Below are 16,782 nucleotides of genomic sequence, written 5' to 3'. Positions count from 1 at the left end.
ACATTAGAAATTTTGTTCCGAAAAATAAATCGGTAAGAGTGTTGGAATTTGTTGTTTCAGACCAAAAGTTAAAAGGACTTAAGCATGAAACACTGTAATGGAAATAGAAGGTGTTTTTGTAAATTTACTGATTTCATGTATAAACATTTAAACTTTATATAAATTTAAACAAGCTTTAAACTATGAGGTCTTTTTTTACAATAACCTTTTTAAAAAGCATTGTAAACACTTAAAATAAGCAAGTCAATCAGTTTAGAAAACTACTGGTTTTGATTTGTGGACAGAAATTTTTGGAATGTATTTGAATTTACTGTAATTTTCTGTTTCTCTCTTTTCCTTTTTTCCCCTTTCTACTATAAATACCTCTTTAAATCAGCAGTATGATTAATCCTAAAGAGCCAAGTGGATCATCCTAGTGCATTACTAAGACCCAAGAGCAAAACAGGAGTCTTTCTCTTAAGTCATTCAAGACAGTTGTATTAATAGGTACCATTTTATGGTGGGATTTTATATGAAAGCTGACCAGTACCACTGGATTTATTTTCTGGAAGGAAAAGATGAATATTTAGTTAATTCACACATGGGATTTAGTGTTGTTTCTTAAGATAGTTTTGAGACCCTTCTTGCTTCTGAACATCAGCCAGTACTAGATTTAAATTCCTTTTTGGATAATGCTATTTGAATTTGTTTCCAGTAATCTGTTTTGGTCTGTTTTAGTTTGACCTTGAGGGTTCTCGACCCCTAATCTCCACTAGTGCTAATAACCTGTTTTTATTAGGCTCTGAGAAGTTTGCAGTTGGCAAACACCAAGAGTTCATAGGGTGCCAGACATGTGCTTTACTTATTTAAGTGTTACCTCCGAACTGGAAATGAATGACTCATTCTTTGTCAAAGCTGATTTCCTTCCTAACTACTACTTTCTTAGTCTAATGCCGTACTTTTTGGGCCTCCTCTGCTATGCTGATTCACATCTCTGCATTCCATTTCGATTTCTGCTCCTTATAACTAGAATTTCCTACCCATGTTTGTCTTTTAGAAGAGAACCAAATACCATTTTTGTAAAACTTAATAAGAGCAAGACATCTCTGTTACAACAAGGCATCCCTAGTTATAGTTACAAAAAAAAAAAAAATCTTACAGGATTTGGGGGAAATATAATCTGCCCTCTAAATCCTGGGTCAGCAAATTAGGGTTCATAATCCAAATCAAACAGCACTATTTTTGTGAATTTTTTTAAACAAAGTCATGCTTATTTGTTAAGTGCTATTATCTTGCTGCTAAAACTGTCAGACCCTACAAACCCAAAATAAGTACTCCGGGTCATTACAGGATAAGAGAGCTGTCAGCTCCCACCTCCAAATATTTTATGGGTTCCATAAGGCATTTTGCCCAAGTTTCAACTGATGTTTTTGTCAAACTTGCACAAATGCCACGTTCAGAAGAACAATGACAAATTTTCTAAAGTCTAAATATATATAACCATAGAAGCAGTGAGTTTTATAGAGTTAAAGTCCACTTTAAGTTTAACAGCCTTATGTTAGTGTGTTAGCGTATCTGTTGCACTTGGAGTTTAGATATTAAATAATTAACTTCAAATTCTATTTTGTGTTCCTACTCTTGCTGAAGTCTACTGCTAGAGAAATGATGAGGCCTTTTTCTGTGGTTAAAATGTGGCATCTTCCTTGCTTCCCACCACCCCCAGTCATGACTCTAAAATTGTGCTTTTTAGAAGATTAAATTCTTCAGTTATACTCGCCATCCCTTATAATGTTTTCGGACTCATTTCAGACTTTTTCACAGCCCTAATTTAGAAACCCAGGAATACTGAAATGCATCAAGTGGTGACTAAAGCCTTAGGCCTGTTTGTTTCCTGCCGCATGAAAGTTCATGTACAGCTAGCTGTACCTTCTCCTCAACTAGATAATGTAGAGCCTCCATTTCCAAAAGCCAGTAAAAAGGACAAATTGAAAAGCAGAACAGAGTAGAATTGGAAATAGTTAAGTAAAGTGCTTCTAGTGTCATGTAGAAAATTTTGCGATTACATGTTGAGTATGATTTAAACAGCTAAGGGATCATTGTGATCCAAATCTTAGTGATTTATCTCTAAACTTAAAGGGCTTTTTTACACTTGATCTGTGTTGGGGCTACTGATATAATGCTTACTAAAGTAATCTCAAGTGATCTACCTAGTTTGACCTAGCTTATGTCTAATGTGTTAATTTTTAGCTCTTTGAGTATATTATAAGTTGTATTATATGGATGATAATGTAAAGCAAGCATGACATTTTAATTTTTGTAGATATTTTTCAAGTATATAATATTTAGCATATATAATTGTAGAAGTTTCATGTGTTTTTACATAAAATTTTATATGTAACTTCACAACAGTTCTCTAGGTTGAATTTTCGTTCCCATTTTTCCTGGTGTAAAGTTAATGCCTAGAGATTTGTTTAGACACACTGATGTTGTTTGATTTTTGTTTTTCTACTGTCACAATATTGTAACTATTTCATAGCTTCCTCCTATTCTTTTAGGATATGGCTTTAGTTGCCCCGGAGGCTCCTTCAGAACAAGCCAGGAGAGTGTTTCAAACCTATGATCCAGAAGGTAAAAGAGATTTTGTTGATATCTCCTCCTTTTATATTTTCAAAGCTGAGAATATCTACCTCAGTTTTATACAACAAGTAATAGGATTGTTGTGTAAGATAAGTTACATTTCTTTGCTGTTTTAAATGACAACAGTAGAATCCTTAAGTGGTCTTTAAGTTCTAGCATGATCTGAGTATCCATGCTCATGTGATTGAGTAGACTTGATTTGAGTCTTGATTTGTCATCTGTTAACTGGGAAATATCACCTTGTGTACAAGCCCTTTGGAAAGTAAGTCATTTCCTTATTTATTTACTCAAATAGTGATAAAAATTTTCCAGAAATCTTCAGGTGTAATTGATAAGTAACTATTAACTTCAAGATATGTACTATATGAATCTGATACATATAAAAGAATTACTGTAGTCTATTATTAACTCCCATCAGGTCACAAATATTTTTAGTGGCAAGACCAAGATCTAGTCTCTGTGATCAGTAGAACCAGAAATTGAGGAGGCCAGGAGAGGAGAGCGAGAAAAGGATGATGGTGGTGGCACCTTGAGATGTTGGTTGAGGTGTTAGGGGTGACTTACATGGAGAAGAGAGGAGATGAAAGCCTTGAGAAAGGACCCCCAGCTGCTTCCCTCTCCACCCACCTCAGTACCTGGCAAAGTTTGGGGTGAGGAGAGTGCTCCAAGCACCTGCCATCAAACCATCCCTGCATTCCATATGTTCAGCTCGTGGGAAATGATCACTCAGTTTCTCAGGGAGCTGTGGAACCCAAGCTTGAGTGAAGCCTTGCTCTTGGTAGGAAACAAAAGTCAGTCAGACTGGCTTTTCAAGCCTGTCACTTTCCCTCACAGAAAAGAATTTCAGGAGACAAATAGTGAAGTAAACTGCTTTATTTAGATTCTTAGAAAGGAAAGATGTTGAAGAGAAATGCAGAGTTCTCCAAAGGGGAGAGAGAGAGAGAGCAGAGAATCTACATCTCAGGTGGAGATGTGAGCTACCACCCATCCCCCTCGTAGAACACTTGCCTTGGCAGATTGATTTTCTAAGTTTCCTCCCAAACTGCCCACCTGTGGAGCATTCTATGTAGAAAGCCATTTCTATGGCGTTGTCAAGTGGAAAAGCTTGGAACTTTCCTTTGTCTTCAAGTCTGTTTCAGTTGAAGCCTCTCTCTCCCTTGAGGAGATGTTTGGCCTTTTCTGGGCCTGTGCTGGCACCAGTGAGAGTATATCGGTCTCACTTCCTGTGTCCAGAAAGTGCTTTTTGACTATTTAAAGACTAGTGATAGTAACTGAGTAGCTTCTTCGAAACCCACTCTTGGTCTTAGTCATGTCTAAGGACTCATTTGCAGCTTCAAGAAGGATTGGTGGGAAGCTCTGCTCTACAAAGCAGTGATTTAAATACTATTGTCATTTAGGATACTGCAGTAGAAACAGGAATTAGTCAACAACAGGAAAAGAAAAATTCGTCTTAGCAACACTGAACTTTATAATAGTTTAACTGGCTCTAGTCACTATGCTGAGCATTATGTCTCCAGGATCTGTTTTTCTACTAATGACAAGTTTTATTACATAAAACATCATCTCCCCAATTCCTGCACCATTCTGCTCTTTTTTTGCAAGTTTGAATAAGAAGAGCAGAAGCAGATAAGACAACAATCCTCATCTAAGGAGAAACACTGCCAGTATTTTTCAATTAAGTATAATGTTAGCTGTGGCTTTGTCACCTGTGATCTTTGTTATATTGAAGTATTTTGTCACTGTACTGAATTTATTAACATTTTGTTTTAAAAACTGAAATCTTTCTGTATTTTTTAAATTATTTTTAGTACACATTAAGGTGATTGTCTTTATTTTTTTATTTAATATAATGTATCTTACTGATTTGTGTACAGTAAACCATCTTTGCATTCCAGCAATGAAGTCCACTTGATTGTAGTTTATGTTCTTTGAATATGCTGATGAGAATTTGGTTTGCTAATATGCTGTTGAAGTTTTTGTATCTGTATTATTGAGGATATTGGTCTGTCATTTTTTTTCTTTTTTTTTGGTTTTTCGGGCCACACCTGTTTGATGCTCAGGGGTTACTCCTGGCTAAGCGCTCAGAAATCGCCCCTGGCTTGGGGGGACCATATGGGACACCAGGGGAACCTCGGTCCTTCCTTGGCTAGCGCTTGCAAGGCAGACGCATTACCTCTAGCACCACCTCGCCGGCCCCTGCTCTGTCATTTTGTCATATTTATCCAGACCTGATCTTGAGTGATACTGGCTAAAAATTGAGTTTGGGAGTTTCTCTCCATTTTGAGGAACATTTGAATGATTGCCATATATTTTTCTGAAATAGTTGGTAGAGTTCACCAGAGCAAGAGTCAGGGTTTTCTGTATTGGTAGTTTTCAATGATTTATTTAGTCAAATAAGATATTGCCATCATTTAGATACTGCTGTTTATTCTTGATTCAGTCTTGGCAGATTGAATATTTTTAGGAACTTGTTCACTTGTAAACAACCCAGTTTCTCAGCATATAACTTTTGATCATTTTCTGTATGTGTCTGCAGTGTAATGCCACTTTCCTTTCTAATTTTATTTATACCTTCCTTTTTTTACTTAATATCTAAAGGTTTGTTCACTTTTTCTTTTCAGAAAATCACCTCCTAATTTCAGTTACCTTTGGGTTCCCCTCCAATTCTGCTCTGACTTTTATTTGTTCTGTCTTAATGGAATTGTGGAATTAAAATTCAGTGGTTTTAGATTCTTGTATCTGAGTATGTTATCACTGTGGCCTTCCTTCTTCATAGTACTTTTGCAGTATCTCATCAGTTTTCTAAATGCGGGTGGCTGTAGCAAAAGTTTGCCCACACTCAGCAGTGCTTGGGGCTCACTCTTGACAGATTTTGGGTGGTGCCAAGGATTGAACCCGAAAGGCAAGCATCCCATGTGTTATGTATGCTACCTCTCTGACCCCAATTTTCCAATTTTTTTTTATTCAATTTTAATTTTATGCCATAGCGGTTACAAAATGTACTTGTTATGATTTGTCTGTATTTTGCTAAGATGTTTGGTGACCTGTTATATAATCATTCTATCCTTGGACAATGTTCCTTTGCACTCAAATATCTTAGTCTGCTGCTGTTGTAAATGTTTGTCCCTGTGAGTGCATCCCCCACTAGGGCATTGCTATTTTTTTCTCCCTTCAGATCCATTAGGGATAGATACTCCATACAAATACCATACGTGTATGATTGTAGTTGTTATAGCTTTTGGCCAAATTGATTTCCACTATGACAATTCTGTGTCTCTTGTAGGTTTTTTCTTAATCTTTTTAAATAGAGCTAGCCCTGGTCTTTCTTGGATTCCATTTGTGTGGAATATCTTCACACTTTGATTTTTTACCCTGTGAGCATTCTTAGAGTTTGAGTCTATTCTAAGTAGCTATGTAGGTGGGTTTAGTTTTTGCTAATCCATTCAGCCACTCTCTTTCAAAAGGAAAATTTAAGTCATTTAACTTGGATTAATTGTTACTAGGTGAAAACTAATCACCATTTTGTTGTTTTATGACTTTTGTGGTTTCTTAAATCTCTTCTTCCTCTGTAACCTATGTTCATGTGCTGGTGATTTTTATGGTGGAATGCTTTGATTTTGTTTTAATCTGTGTATCTATTAGTTTTTTTTTATTACGTGGTTACCTTAAGGTTTTCATAATATATCTTAGTTATGAGGTTGAAGAGATAGTATAGAAGATAGGGTGCTTGCTTTGTCAGCAGGTGATCTGGGTTCAGTCCCCAGCACTTCATATGGTCCCCTGAGTACCTAGGACTAACTTCTGAGTAAAGAGTCAGAAGTCTGAGTACAGCCAGGTATTGTCCCCTCCCCACAAAAAAATTGTGCATTTGTATAAAATATATATATATATATATGTATTTTATACCTATCTTTTAAGCTAGTAATTCAACTTTATTGCATAAAAACTTTAATTCTTTCTTCCAACTTCCTTTCCTAGCCTAATTTATACTGTCTAATCATAATATTTTATCTACTTATTTTCACACTTGTATCTCAGGCCCTATCTAGAATTCAAAGTAGTTTACTTAAAAATGTTGCAGTATTGTTTAGAGTATGAACTGGCTTTATCAAATTCTTTCCCTTTCTTCCTCCTATCAATATTTTTTTATTTTCATTTATATCAGCGATTGAACCAATATGTTGTTTTAATTCAAAATCATAGATGGTATTTTTTAAAACTACTTTACCAGGAGTTCTCAAACTTTTTAAACAGGGGCCAGTTCACTGTCCTTCAGACTGTCCCTTAACTGGACTATAATTTAATAAAAACCAAATTTCTATGCACACTGCACATATCTTATTTTGAAGTAAATAAAAAAAACGGGAACAAATATGATATTTAAAGTGAAGAACAAGTAAAGTTAAATCAACAAACTTACTAGTATTTCAGTGGGAACTATGGGGGCCTGCTTTTGGCAGGCTGTTGTTTGAGGACCCCTGCCCTCCACTGAGAGAAGTTGAGAGACAACAGGAAGGGGAATCAGCAGGGGAGTGCAGTGCACATCTCACATATATATACACTGCTAGCCCAGGATGAGTCACTGCAAAGTAGAACAGGCTGCAGTGGCAAAAACGCCAGGTGAGCCAGATAAATGTCCTCGGTGGGCTGCATGTGGCCTGTAGGCTATAGTTTGAGAACTGACTTTTACTATTACTCATTTCGATGGTTTTTGATCCACACCCAGAAGTGCTCATGGACTAATCTCAGCAGCTAGTTCAGATTCTAAGCTGGTTTAGAAAGTTTGAATATTTTCACAAGTATGGCTTTTTCTTATGCTAACTTGAGAAATTGGAATTACTCTCTAAGCTTTGCTAAGAGCAATTTCACGTTTTATTCAAAGTAATATTTATTCAAACTAATATCGAATAAGTTTATACATCTTTTTCATTTCAGTCATTCTCTACCCACAGTTTTCAGTCACTCTTAGCCTTTTAGGTAAGGCCAACCTATCTTTAAATGGGCAAGCTAATACTTTTGAAGTTTAAGAAAAACATGGTTTCATATAGCATAACTTCTTTATTGCCTTTCTGATGAACTGAACTTATAACAGCCTCCTTCTGTAGTTTGGTGTAAAAGCAGAACTTCTGCACATCTTGTTCTGCACAGCAAGATGTTTTCCAGTTACCTACTCTCAAAAAAGAATATTGTGTTGAGAGCTTACTTAAAGCTGAGACAGTATTCAGGAATGAGTAAACAAATGAAGGACCTCAGACACTCTACATTTAAGGGAATAAATAACTTGTTTAGAACTACAATGATTTCAGGCTGCCTTGAAAGGGTTTTTTGTTTGGTTTTTGTATCATGTCTGTTGCATCATCAGTGTTTGGACCAGTTTTCATCCAGTCCCCCAAAAAAGGAAATAACTTTCATAGACTAGTTCATCCAAATTCGGTTCTGCTCTGCATTTCTGTTCTGAGATATTCTGTTCCACTTTTTTGAAAAGAATAACTTTTCTTTCAATCAAGTCTGTTTTAAGCAAAAGGGTATCTTTGTTTTTGCTCTAAAATTCATATCGTCAGTTGTCTAAATGACAGTGGATAATTGGCCTTCTTTCAAAAAGTTAAGTGTAACATAACCAAAGCATTTGGATGTTACAGAATTTTTCACATCGAATTTCTTAAAGGGAACATGGAAGTTTACAATGTTTACTGAAATATATGTCTAATTGCTAAGTAAGAAGCAAAACTCTTAAGATTTATAAACTAATTTAAGTACTTTGGTTATATTTTTTTCCTTAAAGTTCTCAGACAGAAGTTGAAAATAAAACTTCACTGTGGCCAAAGAAACTAGTTTAGAGTTTGTTTAAACCTAACTAAACTTATTATACTGTTTCTTACTTACCTGTTTTTCCTACCAGAATCTTATCAGGGAATAATAATAATGCTTGAAATAACTTCTTCCTCCAAATTTTTTTTCTAGATAATGGGTTCATACCTGATTCACTTCTAGAAGATGTGATGAAAGCATTGGACTTGGTGTCAGATCCTGAATAGTAAGCAAAGTCAGAATTATTCATTGGAGTCAAAGCATTATGCACAATCATTTTTGGTCTCTTTAAAAATCTAAGCCAACATATAAGAAGTGTGTCCTTTATAGTAAGCAAACAGTAAGAAAAAGAGATGTCAGGAGTATTTTGTTCAGTTGCTTGCTTTGGGGCCCCACACCAGGTAGTGTTGGGAATTGAGTGGGTGGTCGTATCACCCACTCAGCCTCAGGTCCATCTCCCTACTGGCCTCAAGACACCAGGTTTAAGGAAGAGGCCTGGAATGCTTAAAATGGGTTTCCTTATCTCATTCTGCATTTATTGCCCTTCTATTTTAAAAAGGTGCTGAAAGTGTTCTCTAGAATTTGTTCATATTTCTTCTCACTGTAATGTAAAACCCTTTTTTTCAAACTTTGGCATGTCATTAGTAGTATCCATGAAGGAAGTGACAAGTCATGATTTGAAACTATTTGCTATTTCACTCAGGTAACCAGAAGGTCTTTGACTTTTTCCTATATATATGGGCCAATGACTGAACATTTCTAAATAACCAAGCCTTAGTGACTAACCTCCAGAGAAGAGAGTTATCTAACCTACTACTATTTCCATGCTCTTTATTCTCACATATCTTTGGAATCTTTATTATGTATGAAAAAAATCCCTCATGAAGTAGAAACATCAATTAAGCAAGTGTAGCAATAAAGATCACTGATAATAATCTATACCAAATTTTCCATTTTCACAATTATTTTTTCTTTCCAAAGGTTCTCTGACAATGAACAAACTTGCTTATAAAATGTTTAAGGAAATAAATCAGAAGCAACATGATTGGCAGATAGTTTTTAGAATTTGAACCTGTTCTGTTTATATATAGTTTTGCATGTTCTTTGAAAATTGAAATACATAAAAATATTTACAAACTAATCATAATCTGATTTCATATATATCAATCTTACTACCTCTGGCTAATGAGAAATAGTTGTTTCCAAGCTAGTACTGTATTTTGTAATACATTAATGTTATTCACCAAAGTATCAGATCAATTATCTAGAAATGTTCAAAGGAAAAAATACATTGACAAATGAAATGGTCCAGTCACTGTATAGTGTTCTGACATAACAGCAGTTGCCATATATCTTCAGCTGATTTCCCAGTGGAAACCATCTTGCTTACGCTGCTTGCTCCAAAGGCAGAAGAGATTTGAGTACAGATCATTTTGGTCACTGATGGTTCTTATGAGATGGAGGAAAAAGGAACAATAAATTTTTTCCAAATTCTTCCATAGATCCCACATACCCATTTACTTTTTTTTTTTTTTTTTTTTTGGTTTAAACAATGAGCTCTCAAGGCTGGAGCAATAGTACAGTAGGGTGGGCGCTGCCTTGCTTGTGGTTGGTGCAGATACAATCCCTGGCACCCTATTGGGTCCCCCAAGCCCAACTGGAATAAGTCCTAGCCACTATTGAGTGTGACCCAAAAATTAAAAACAGAACAGTTAACTATTTTATTCCTCTGGACATGGTATATGATGAACTGGAAGACCATGTTAAGGATATGTAAAGTTTAATAAATACGATTTGGCCTTGCCTTCATTTGTTTCACAGACCACCCCTAGTCTTGCCTATTCAAGTGCCACATCCTTTGCATATTGTATGCTAAGGTGTATTTTAGTTGGCACTTCTAGTTTAGAAGATAGGTCTTTGAGAGGAAGGTTTTACTCTTATAATTTACATCTATCACATCTCGAAGCTGCCGCCATCCTTGTCACACGCAGCATCTTCCAGCAGCCCTATTTGCTTTAGATGTGGATCCTGGAGTCCTAGCCACACACCCCAGAGGTCTGGCAATTCTCTGGCCTCTTTCACCTCACAGCCATGTCTTAAAGGCTATAAGACTCCAACTTATTTTATTCTAAAAACATTTTTGGGTTTAAAAGAACTACTTGCTTATACATTGTTGCCATATTGTTCACCTTGGTCTTAAAATGTAAAAAAATGGGAGAATAGTGCAAACTTATCATGTCTTGCATGCAGGCAACCTTGGTTCATTCTCTGGGACCAAATATAGTTCCCTGAGTACAACCAAGTGTACCCCCTCCCCCCGAGATCTGTGGGGGGGTCACTCCTGGAGATACGTAAGCAGTTAGACTGGATGGTTCAGTATTTTGCCTAGAGGTGCTTTAAAATGGATTCAGTAAGTTCAGTGTCTTGTTGAGATTGTTAAGTTGAGGCTGACTGAGAAGCATAGGATTTGCCTTTGGGAGGTTATAAGCCTGTGTTTTTAAATGGCTTTACCTAATAAGGAGCAATATTCCAAAGTTGTCATCATATTTTAAGTTCTAAATAGTAACAGATTACTCTGGTTTAAAAATAACCGAGTTTTGGAAATTAAATGTCATTCTTGTGTATTTGTCATTAAGAGTCTAAAAAGAACAGCTCTTAGATTTTTGGCAGCCAAATGTGTTATAGTACCAGTAATTTAATCATAAGAGAAGGAAAATAAACTTTTTTTCTTTTGGTATCCACTGTTCTTTTTTGTTTTTTCTTTCCCGTCTCTGCATAGTATAAATCTCATGAAGAACAAATTAGATCCTGAAGGATTGGGCATCATATTATTGGGGCCATTTCTTCAAGAATTTTTTCCTGATCAGGTAACCTCCTTGATATCTATGCTTTGCTCTGTTGATATGATTCTTACGACTGCTTCAGTATGTTTTCAACGCACATAATGTATTCTAACATGCAGATATGAAACTTAGAAAGCACACTATCGTTGTGTAAATTATGTCCCCTTATGTGTGTTCCTAGATAACCATGTATACCAATATAGTACACAGGGCACTCTGTCCAAATACATGATGGTGTAGAGTGTATAATTTTTCCACTCAGGTAACTATTCAGAGACTTAAAGTTCGGTCCCTCTTACGTGCTTTTTAAGTCTGAGGAAAGAAACTGGCAGAAAGAACCTGCTGGCCAGATTTCAGATTTCCTTTGAGTGCAGGTAAAGCTGTTGCACTGAGGAACACGCCTCTTATTGGGCTTTGATAAATACTCTGCAAATAGGAATCAGGCTTCACCTCAGTCTTCTGAGCTGAATCTCTGGCACCAGGTCAACTGCTCACTTCCCAGGATTTTCCTGCTGAACCGAAGCGTATAGCACAGCGTGAGCCCCTTCTGCTCCACCTGTTTTAGGACTAGGTGGCCAGCTAGAAAAAGGAAAAAGGTAGAGAGAGACAGACAGCAAGATAGCGTGAATTAATTTCACACCAACTTGGAATTGGGGTTCTGCCTGTGTGGGGCAGACCACATCTGGCAGTGCTCCGGGGCTACTCCAGCTCCTAATTACTTCTTTCATGTCTCACATGTTTAAATTCTTTAACAGCGGACATGAGAGATATTTCTTAGATACCAGAGTGTTACAGAGAGAAGCAAAGGAAGGAACATTCAGAGTTCTTAGGGTTCTTATAATGAGGAGCTCTTAAAAAATATAGCTGGATGTTTCATGTCAATGTGTTGGGGTGTCCAAGGGCTATGCCCAGTAATCCTCAGCCTGTTTGTGGGCTGGCCTTGCATGTGCCGCAAGCACAAGAAATTTTATTTTCTGATACTCTTGGACTCTTGCTTCATGCTGCCCTCCCTACTTGTTCACACGCCAACTGCTAGATTTTACTGAATGTTCTTTTCTGAAAGCTAATACTATTTTAAATGTCTTTGTATTTTAATATAATAAAGCATTAGATACTTTGTGGTGATACGGGTGGATTAACATAAAGTAGCTCTGTTTTTAATTTAACACGAAGATTTGGGGAAGTGCTTGGGAAAAAACAAAGTCATCGAAATCGTGGCCATCTCTTACAAATGCACAGCAGGTCAGGCACTTGCCTTGCCCACCGCTTAAAAGCTCATAAACCTCGAGTTTGGGGGTGTAAAATTTGAAGCATTGATGAGTATATCTTTTTGGCCTGAGTAAAAGTAAAAAAAAAAAAAAAAAAGTAAAGGTCTTCTGTTTGTAGGGGAAGGAGCAAATAATGAATCTGAGGGAATGGAGGTACATTAAGGAAATATTTTTGTGTTATGAAACATTCAAAAAAATACTGTGGGGGGAGTATTTGCCTTTCATGCGGCCAACTCAGGCTTGATCCCCAGCATCCCAAAGGGCCTCCTGAGCACCATTAGGAGTAATCCTGAATACAGCTGGGTGTTTTACCCAAATCCCCTACTGACCTCACCCCCCAAAAAAGAAACATTGTGGGGCTAGAGAGGTAGTGTATCAGGGTAGGTACCTGCATGCAGCTGACTCGTTTTCAATCCCAGCATCCTCTATAATCCCATATCCAGGTTTCTCTAGAAGCAATCTCCACCATTGAGCTCTGGTAGCTAACTACATTAATCTGTTTCTTGCTGTATGAAATGATTTCCCAGTGAAAAGGATAAATATTTAAGGCACTTGCATGTAGCTTTAATTACTAGTTATCAGTTGCCTGACACAGAAAACATAGCCAAGATTTTAATAGCACTTTCTCTGTAATAGGGTTCCAAGGGTCCAGAGTCATTCACCGTCTTCCACTACAATGGACTGAAGCAGTCCAATTACAACGAAAAGGTAGGAGAACTCACCATCTCCTCGGGGGCTAGCAAATTAGTGCAATAAAGTGTTTGATTTCCATAGAACTGTGGCCTAAGGAGAATCTTCTAGAATCTCTCCACTGCCCTTACCGGAAGAGCTAACTGGAATTAGAGCAATACAAGTCACTACCTCTGCCAACGGTATTGTTTACTCTTAGGAAAAGTATTAAATCCTTCATCGGATCTGAAGTTTCTTCCTAGTCAAGTGTGGTCTGTGTGTCTGTTTCACCAGGGAGGCTAGGAAATGGCACTTTGCTGCCTCTTTTATGAGGCCCCTGGCTTCCGTGAGATATTCAGTCCTTGGCCTCACCTTGTTCATATGGGATACCCATCCTGCAGGAATCACTCATGTATGGCACAGTGGTAGGACTAAAACCTACCCTGCCTTTCTAGTTTGGAGTAACCACACAAGGAGCTAATGGATCTTAGTGAGGAAGCTACAGGAAATACATCTTAATGCCCAGTAAACATAGAATGAGTGTAAAACAAATGAAAATTGCCTTCCAGGAAAAATTCAGCCCTGCCTTTTGTTAATGAGTTTGTGTCTAAGCCAGGGCTTCCCAAAGGGGCAAGACGGATTTATATTTTCTTTCTGAGCAGGGTCCAGAAACTTGGGAATCCTATTTCTAGACTGAAGCTTGGCATGAAAAGTGGCACTCTATATGCCTAAGTTAGTCACTTGCTGTCAGTGCAGGGCTTTCTCTTGCAATCTACAGGTGTGGGACTCAGCACTGCTGACAGCAGAGACTGGGATCTTGGTTTCCAACCCTGCCTGGCCACACTGGGTACAGAGTTGTCAAACCCTGCTACTGACTTTTTTGGAAAAGATAAGGAGCCAGCACACAAATTCTAAAGCTAGGCCTGCATGGCACGAGGTGACAGAGGTGACGGATCCTCAGTAGTTAACTGTGAGAGAGGCGCAGGGCTCAAATTGCTGCCAGGTCAAAGAGCAGGTCCTGCCTGGCCATGATGACGACAACTGACTGTGTGTGATCTTTGTACCATTACTCAGAAGAGGGAACCGTACCTTTTGGAGAAGAGCTTGAATTATAGTTTTTATAAGTAAAATAGTCACAACATAATGTTAGTAGAATTTCCAAGATCAGTTGTTTATGTTACAGACTGTCCCATTGATACTAGTAGTTTTTTTCTTTTTTAAATCCAATAACTTAGGCTTTCCTACTGAAAGAACATCATTCCAATCCTGTTCTAGCTATTGGGTGGAAGAAAGAAGTTTGGTCTTTTTCAGTTCTGCAGTTGGAAATTCTCTTGATACAAAAAGAAATAAGATGGGCTAGTATATCCCTTCTTCAGGACCTAGTATATTCAGAATACTTCTTTCAGATAATCCTCTGCCAGTATGCGTGAGCACTACCACTGAAGCTACTTGTCCCTATCCGCCATTCTGTGTGGTTTTTATTTCTGTTCTCAGAACCTTTTCCATATTTTATGCAGTATGATTTTACATTCCCCTCATAGTAATATTTAACACAGTAAATAGCCTCTCATTTTTTTGTGTGTGGAATTTCTAGAAATAAGATGTATGACAGTGAGACAAAAATCTCGAAGTACATCACTATTTCATGAGGTCAAATGACCGCTTTGAAAAGCCAGCTTTTCAAAAGAAAGCCAGCTTTCTTATATATTTATAAATGTGATAAATGCATGGAGACATCTGTTATTAGTGTATTTGCATTATTGGTCCCTCAATTGGGGAGACACTGAGCTTTTGCTGTCATGACCTTAAAGCAAAATTTTATTCGGCTCACTGGCTGGTGCTACCTCAGAGGTGGATGATCAGTTTGTTTCCCCTTTATTCTTTCTCAGTAAGGCCAGATGAGATTTTACTAAGAAATTTGACCCTGTTGTATTCCACAGGTCATGTATGTGGAGGGGACCGCAGTGGTTCTAGGTTTCGAAGATCCCATGCTACAGACAGATGACACCCCTATTAAACGCTGTCTCCAGACCAAATGGCCCTACATTGAATTGCTCTGGACCACAGAACGTTCTCCCTCCCTCAACTGATGTGCCCAGCTAGTGCCAACAAAGATTGGGAGCATAGGTGCTGAAGTAGGGGTGCAAGACTAGCATTGGCTCAACTTCAGTTCTACACTGGTATCACTGACTAACTGTAAATAAAAACTCAAAACACACTTTCCGTGTTTAAGATGTTTAAATTCTTTCTTTGAAAGCTTTATGTTCAAAGTTACCCTCTTTAACTATGTGAAATTTACTAGCCAAATTAAGGTTGACTCAAATGTTTGTTCATTTTATAGCCAATTGGTCACTTATCAAATTATAAGCATAGGGTGATAGCATTTGTATATTGAGAATTAGAACTATTTATAAACTGCTTTGGGTTTTAATTCATTCAGCCACTTTTTATTGTCAAAGTGATTCTGTCTTGCAAAAATATCAACCTCCACAATGAATTTCAGACATTAATTTTGGGGACTTGGGGTTTTTTTTTCCTGAAATGTTTCATTATCAACCTGGATTCTTTATAATTGGCTTAGCTCCAGCATGTCTACAAAAGTAGAAGCTCTAAGGAAACATTAACATTTATTCAGATATGAGGGTGTATTTTTAAAAAAATGTAATCAGGAAGAATCTCTGCTTGTCTTAACACTGTTACCTTTAGCTATATCACCGAGTTTGTACCCACGACCCTGGAAGCCAGCTTTCTTGTATATTTATAAATGTGATAAATGCATGGAGACATCTGTTATTACATTAGTATATTGCATTATTTATTATTATGACCCAAGTGATGGCCTAAATAAACTTTATCTGTACTCTTGTGTTTGTTTACATCAGTGCTTCAAAAGACTTGCATTATTTCTGCTAGCAATCCTAAAAGCAGCACTCTATAGGTGTGGACCACCCCCCCCCTTCCATGAGACCCCAGTAAACAGGCAGATTCTGAAAAGACAGAGACGCTTTCCTGTTGGATGAACTTGCTCCTGAGACAGAGGATACCTGGCTTAATTAAGGCTATTTCCAAATGAATACCCAGAACATCATGCTAAAATGAACTCTAATTCAGGACCTGACTGCCATAAGGGTTATGAAGAGGCACAGACCCCCTCAAGTACATTCGTTTTACTAATGTTACATAAGCAGTCATTTCCAAACTTCACTGCAGAACTTCACTGTTTATTGGACTCAAATGCTTACGTTCAAGAGGTAGACACTATGCTATTGGGTCCAGAAGCGGGGCAGGGCCTGGAGGTATTGCCTCCTACCTGAGATTTTACACTTAGTCCCCATGATACACACACAGCCATGAGCCTTTTTGGATACACCAGAGACAGAATGTGGGTGGTTGGCCATAAAGAAAGTCTTTAATTAAAACGGGTCTCAAACTCAATTTACCTGGGGGCCGCAGGAGGCAATGTCGGGTGATCCTTGACTGCAAAGTCAGTAGTAAGCCTTGAACATTGGGGGGTGTGACCCAAACACCTATAACAAAACAAAATAAAAAAAGATTACTTTAGGGCAGGACCACAAAAT

The 16,782-nt window shown here is 37.5% G+C and overlaps 1 protein-coding gene across 1 annotated transcript in view; it reads left to right on the top strand.

Moving 5' to 3' along the window:
* The window catches only part of MINDY3 (MINDY lysine 48 deubiquitinase 3), a 65,375-nt gene extending 49,311 nt beyond the window's left edge, over positions 1–16,064 (top strand). Inside the window, exons 11-15 of the mRNA XM_049777798.1 lie at positions 2,535–2,607; positions 8,578–8,650; positions 11,204–11,291; positions 13,172–13,243; positions 15,145–16,064. Of these exons, the coding sequence (XP_049633755.1) occupies positions 2,535–2,607; positions 8,578–8,650; positions 11,204–11,291; positions 13,172–13,243; positions 15,145–15,294 (456 nt within the window). The 3' untranslated portion in view covers positions 15,295–16,064. The remainder of the gene's footprint in view (positions 1–2,534; positions 2,608–8,577; positions 8,651–11,203; positions 11,292–13,171; positions 13,244–15,144) is intronic.
* The last annotated feature ends 718 nt before the right edge of the window (positions 16,065–16,782 follow it).

Source organism: Suncus etruscus, chromosome 7 (assembly GCF_024139225.1).
Source record: "Suncus etruscus isolate mSunEtr1 chromosome 7, mSunEtr1.pri.cur, whole genome shotgun sequence".
Lineage (NCBI taxonomy): Eukaryota > Metazoa > Chordata > Mammalia > Eulipotyphla > Soricidae > Suncus > Suncus etruscus.
The sequence above is the reverse complement of the archived record's forward strand: the minus strand, read 5'-3'. Positions and strand labels throughout refer to the sequence as shown.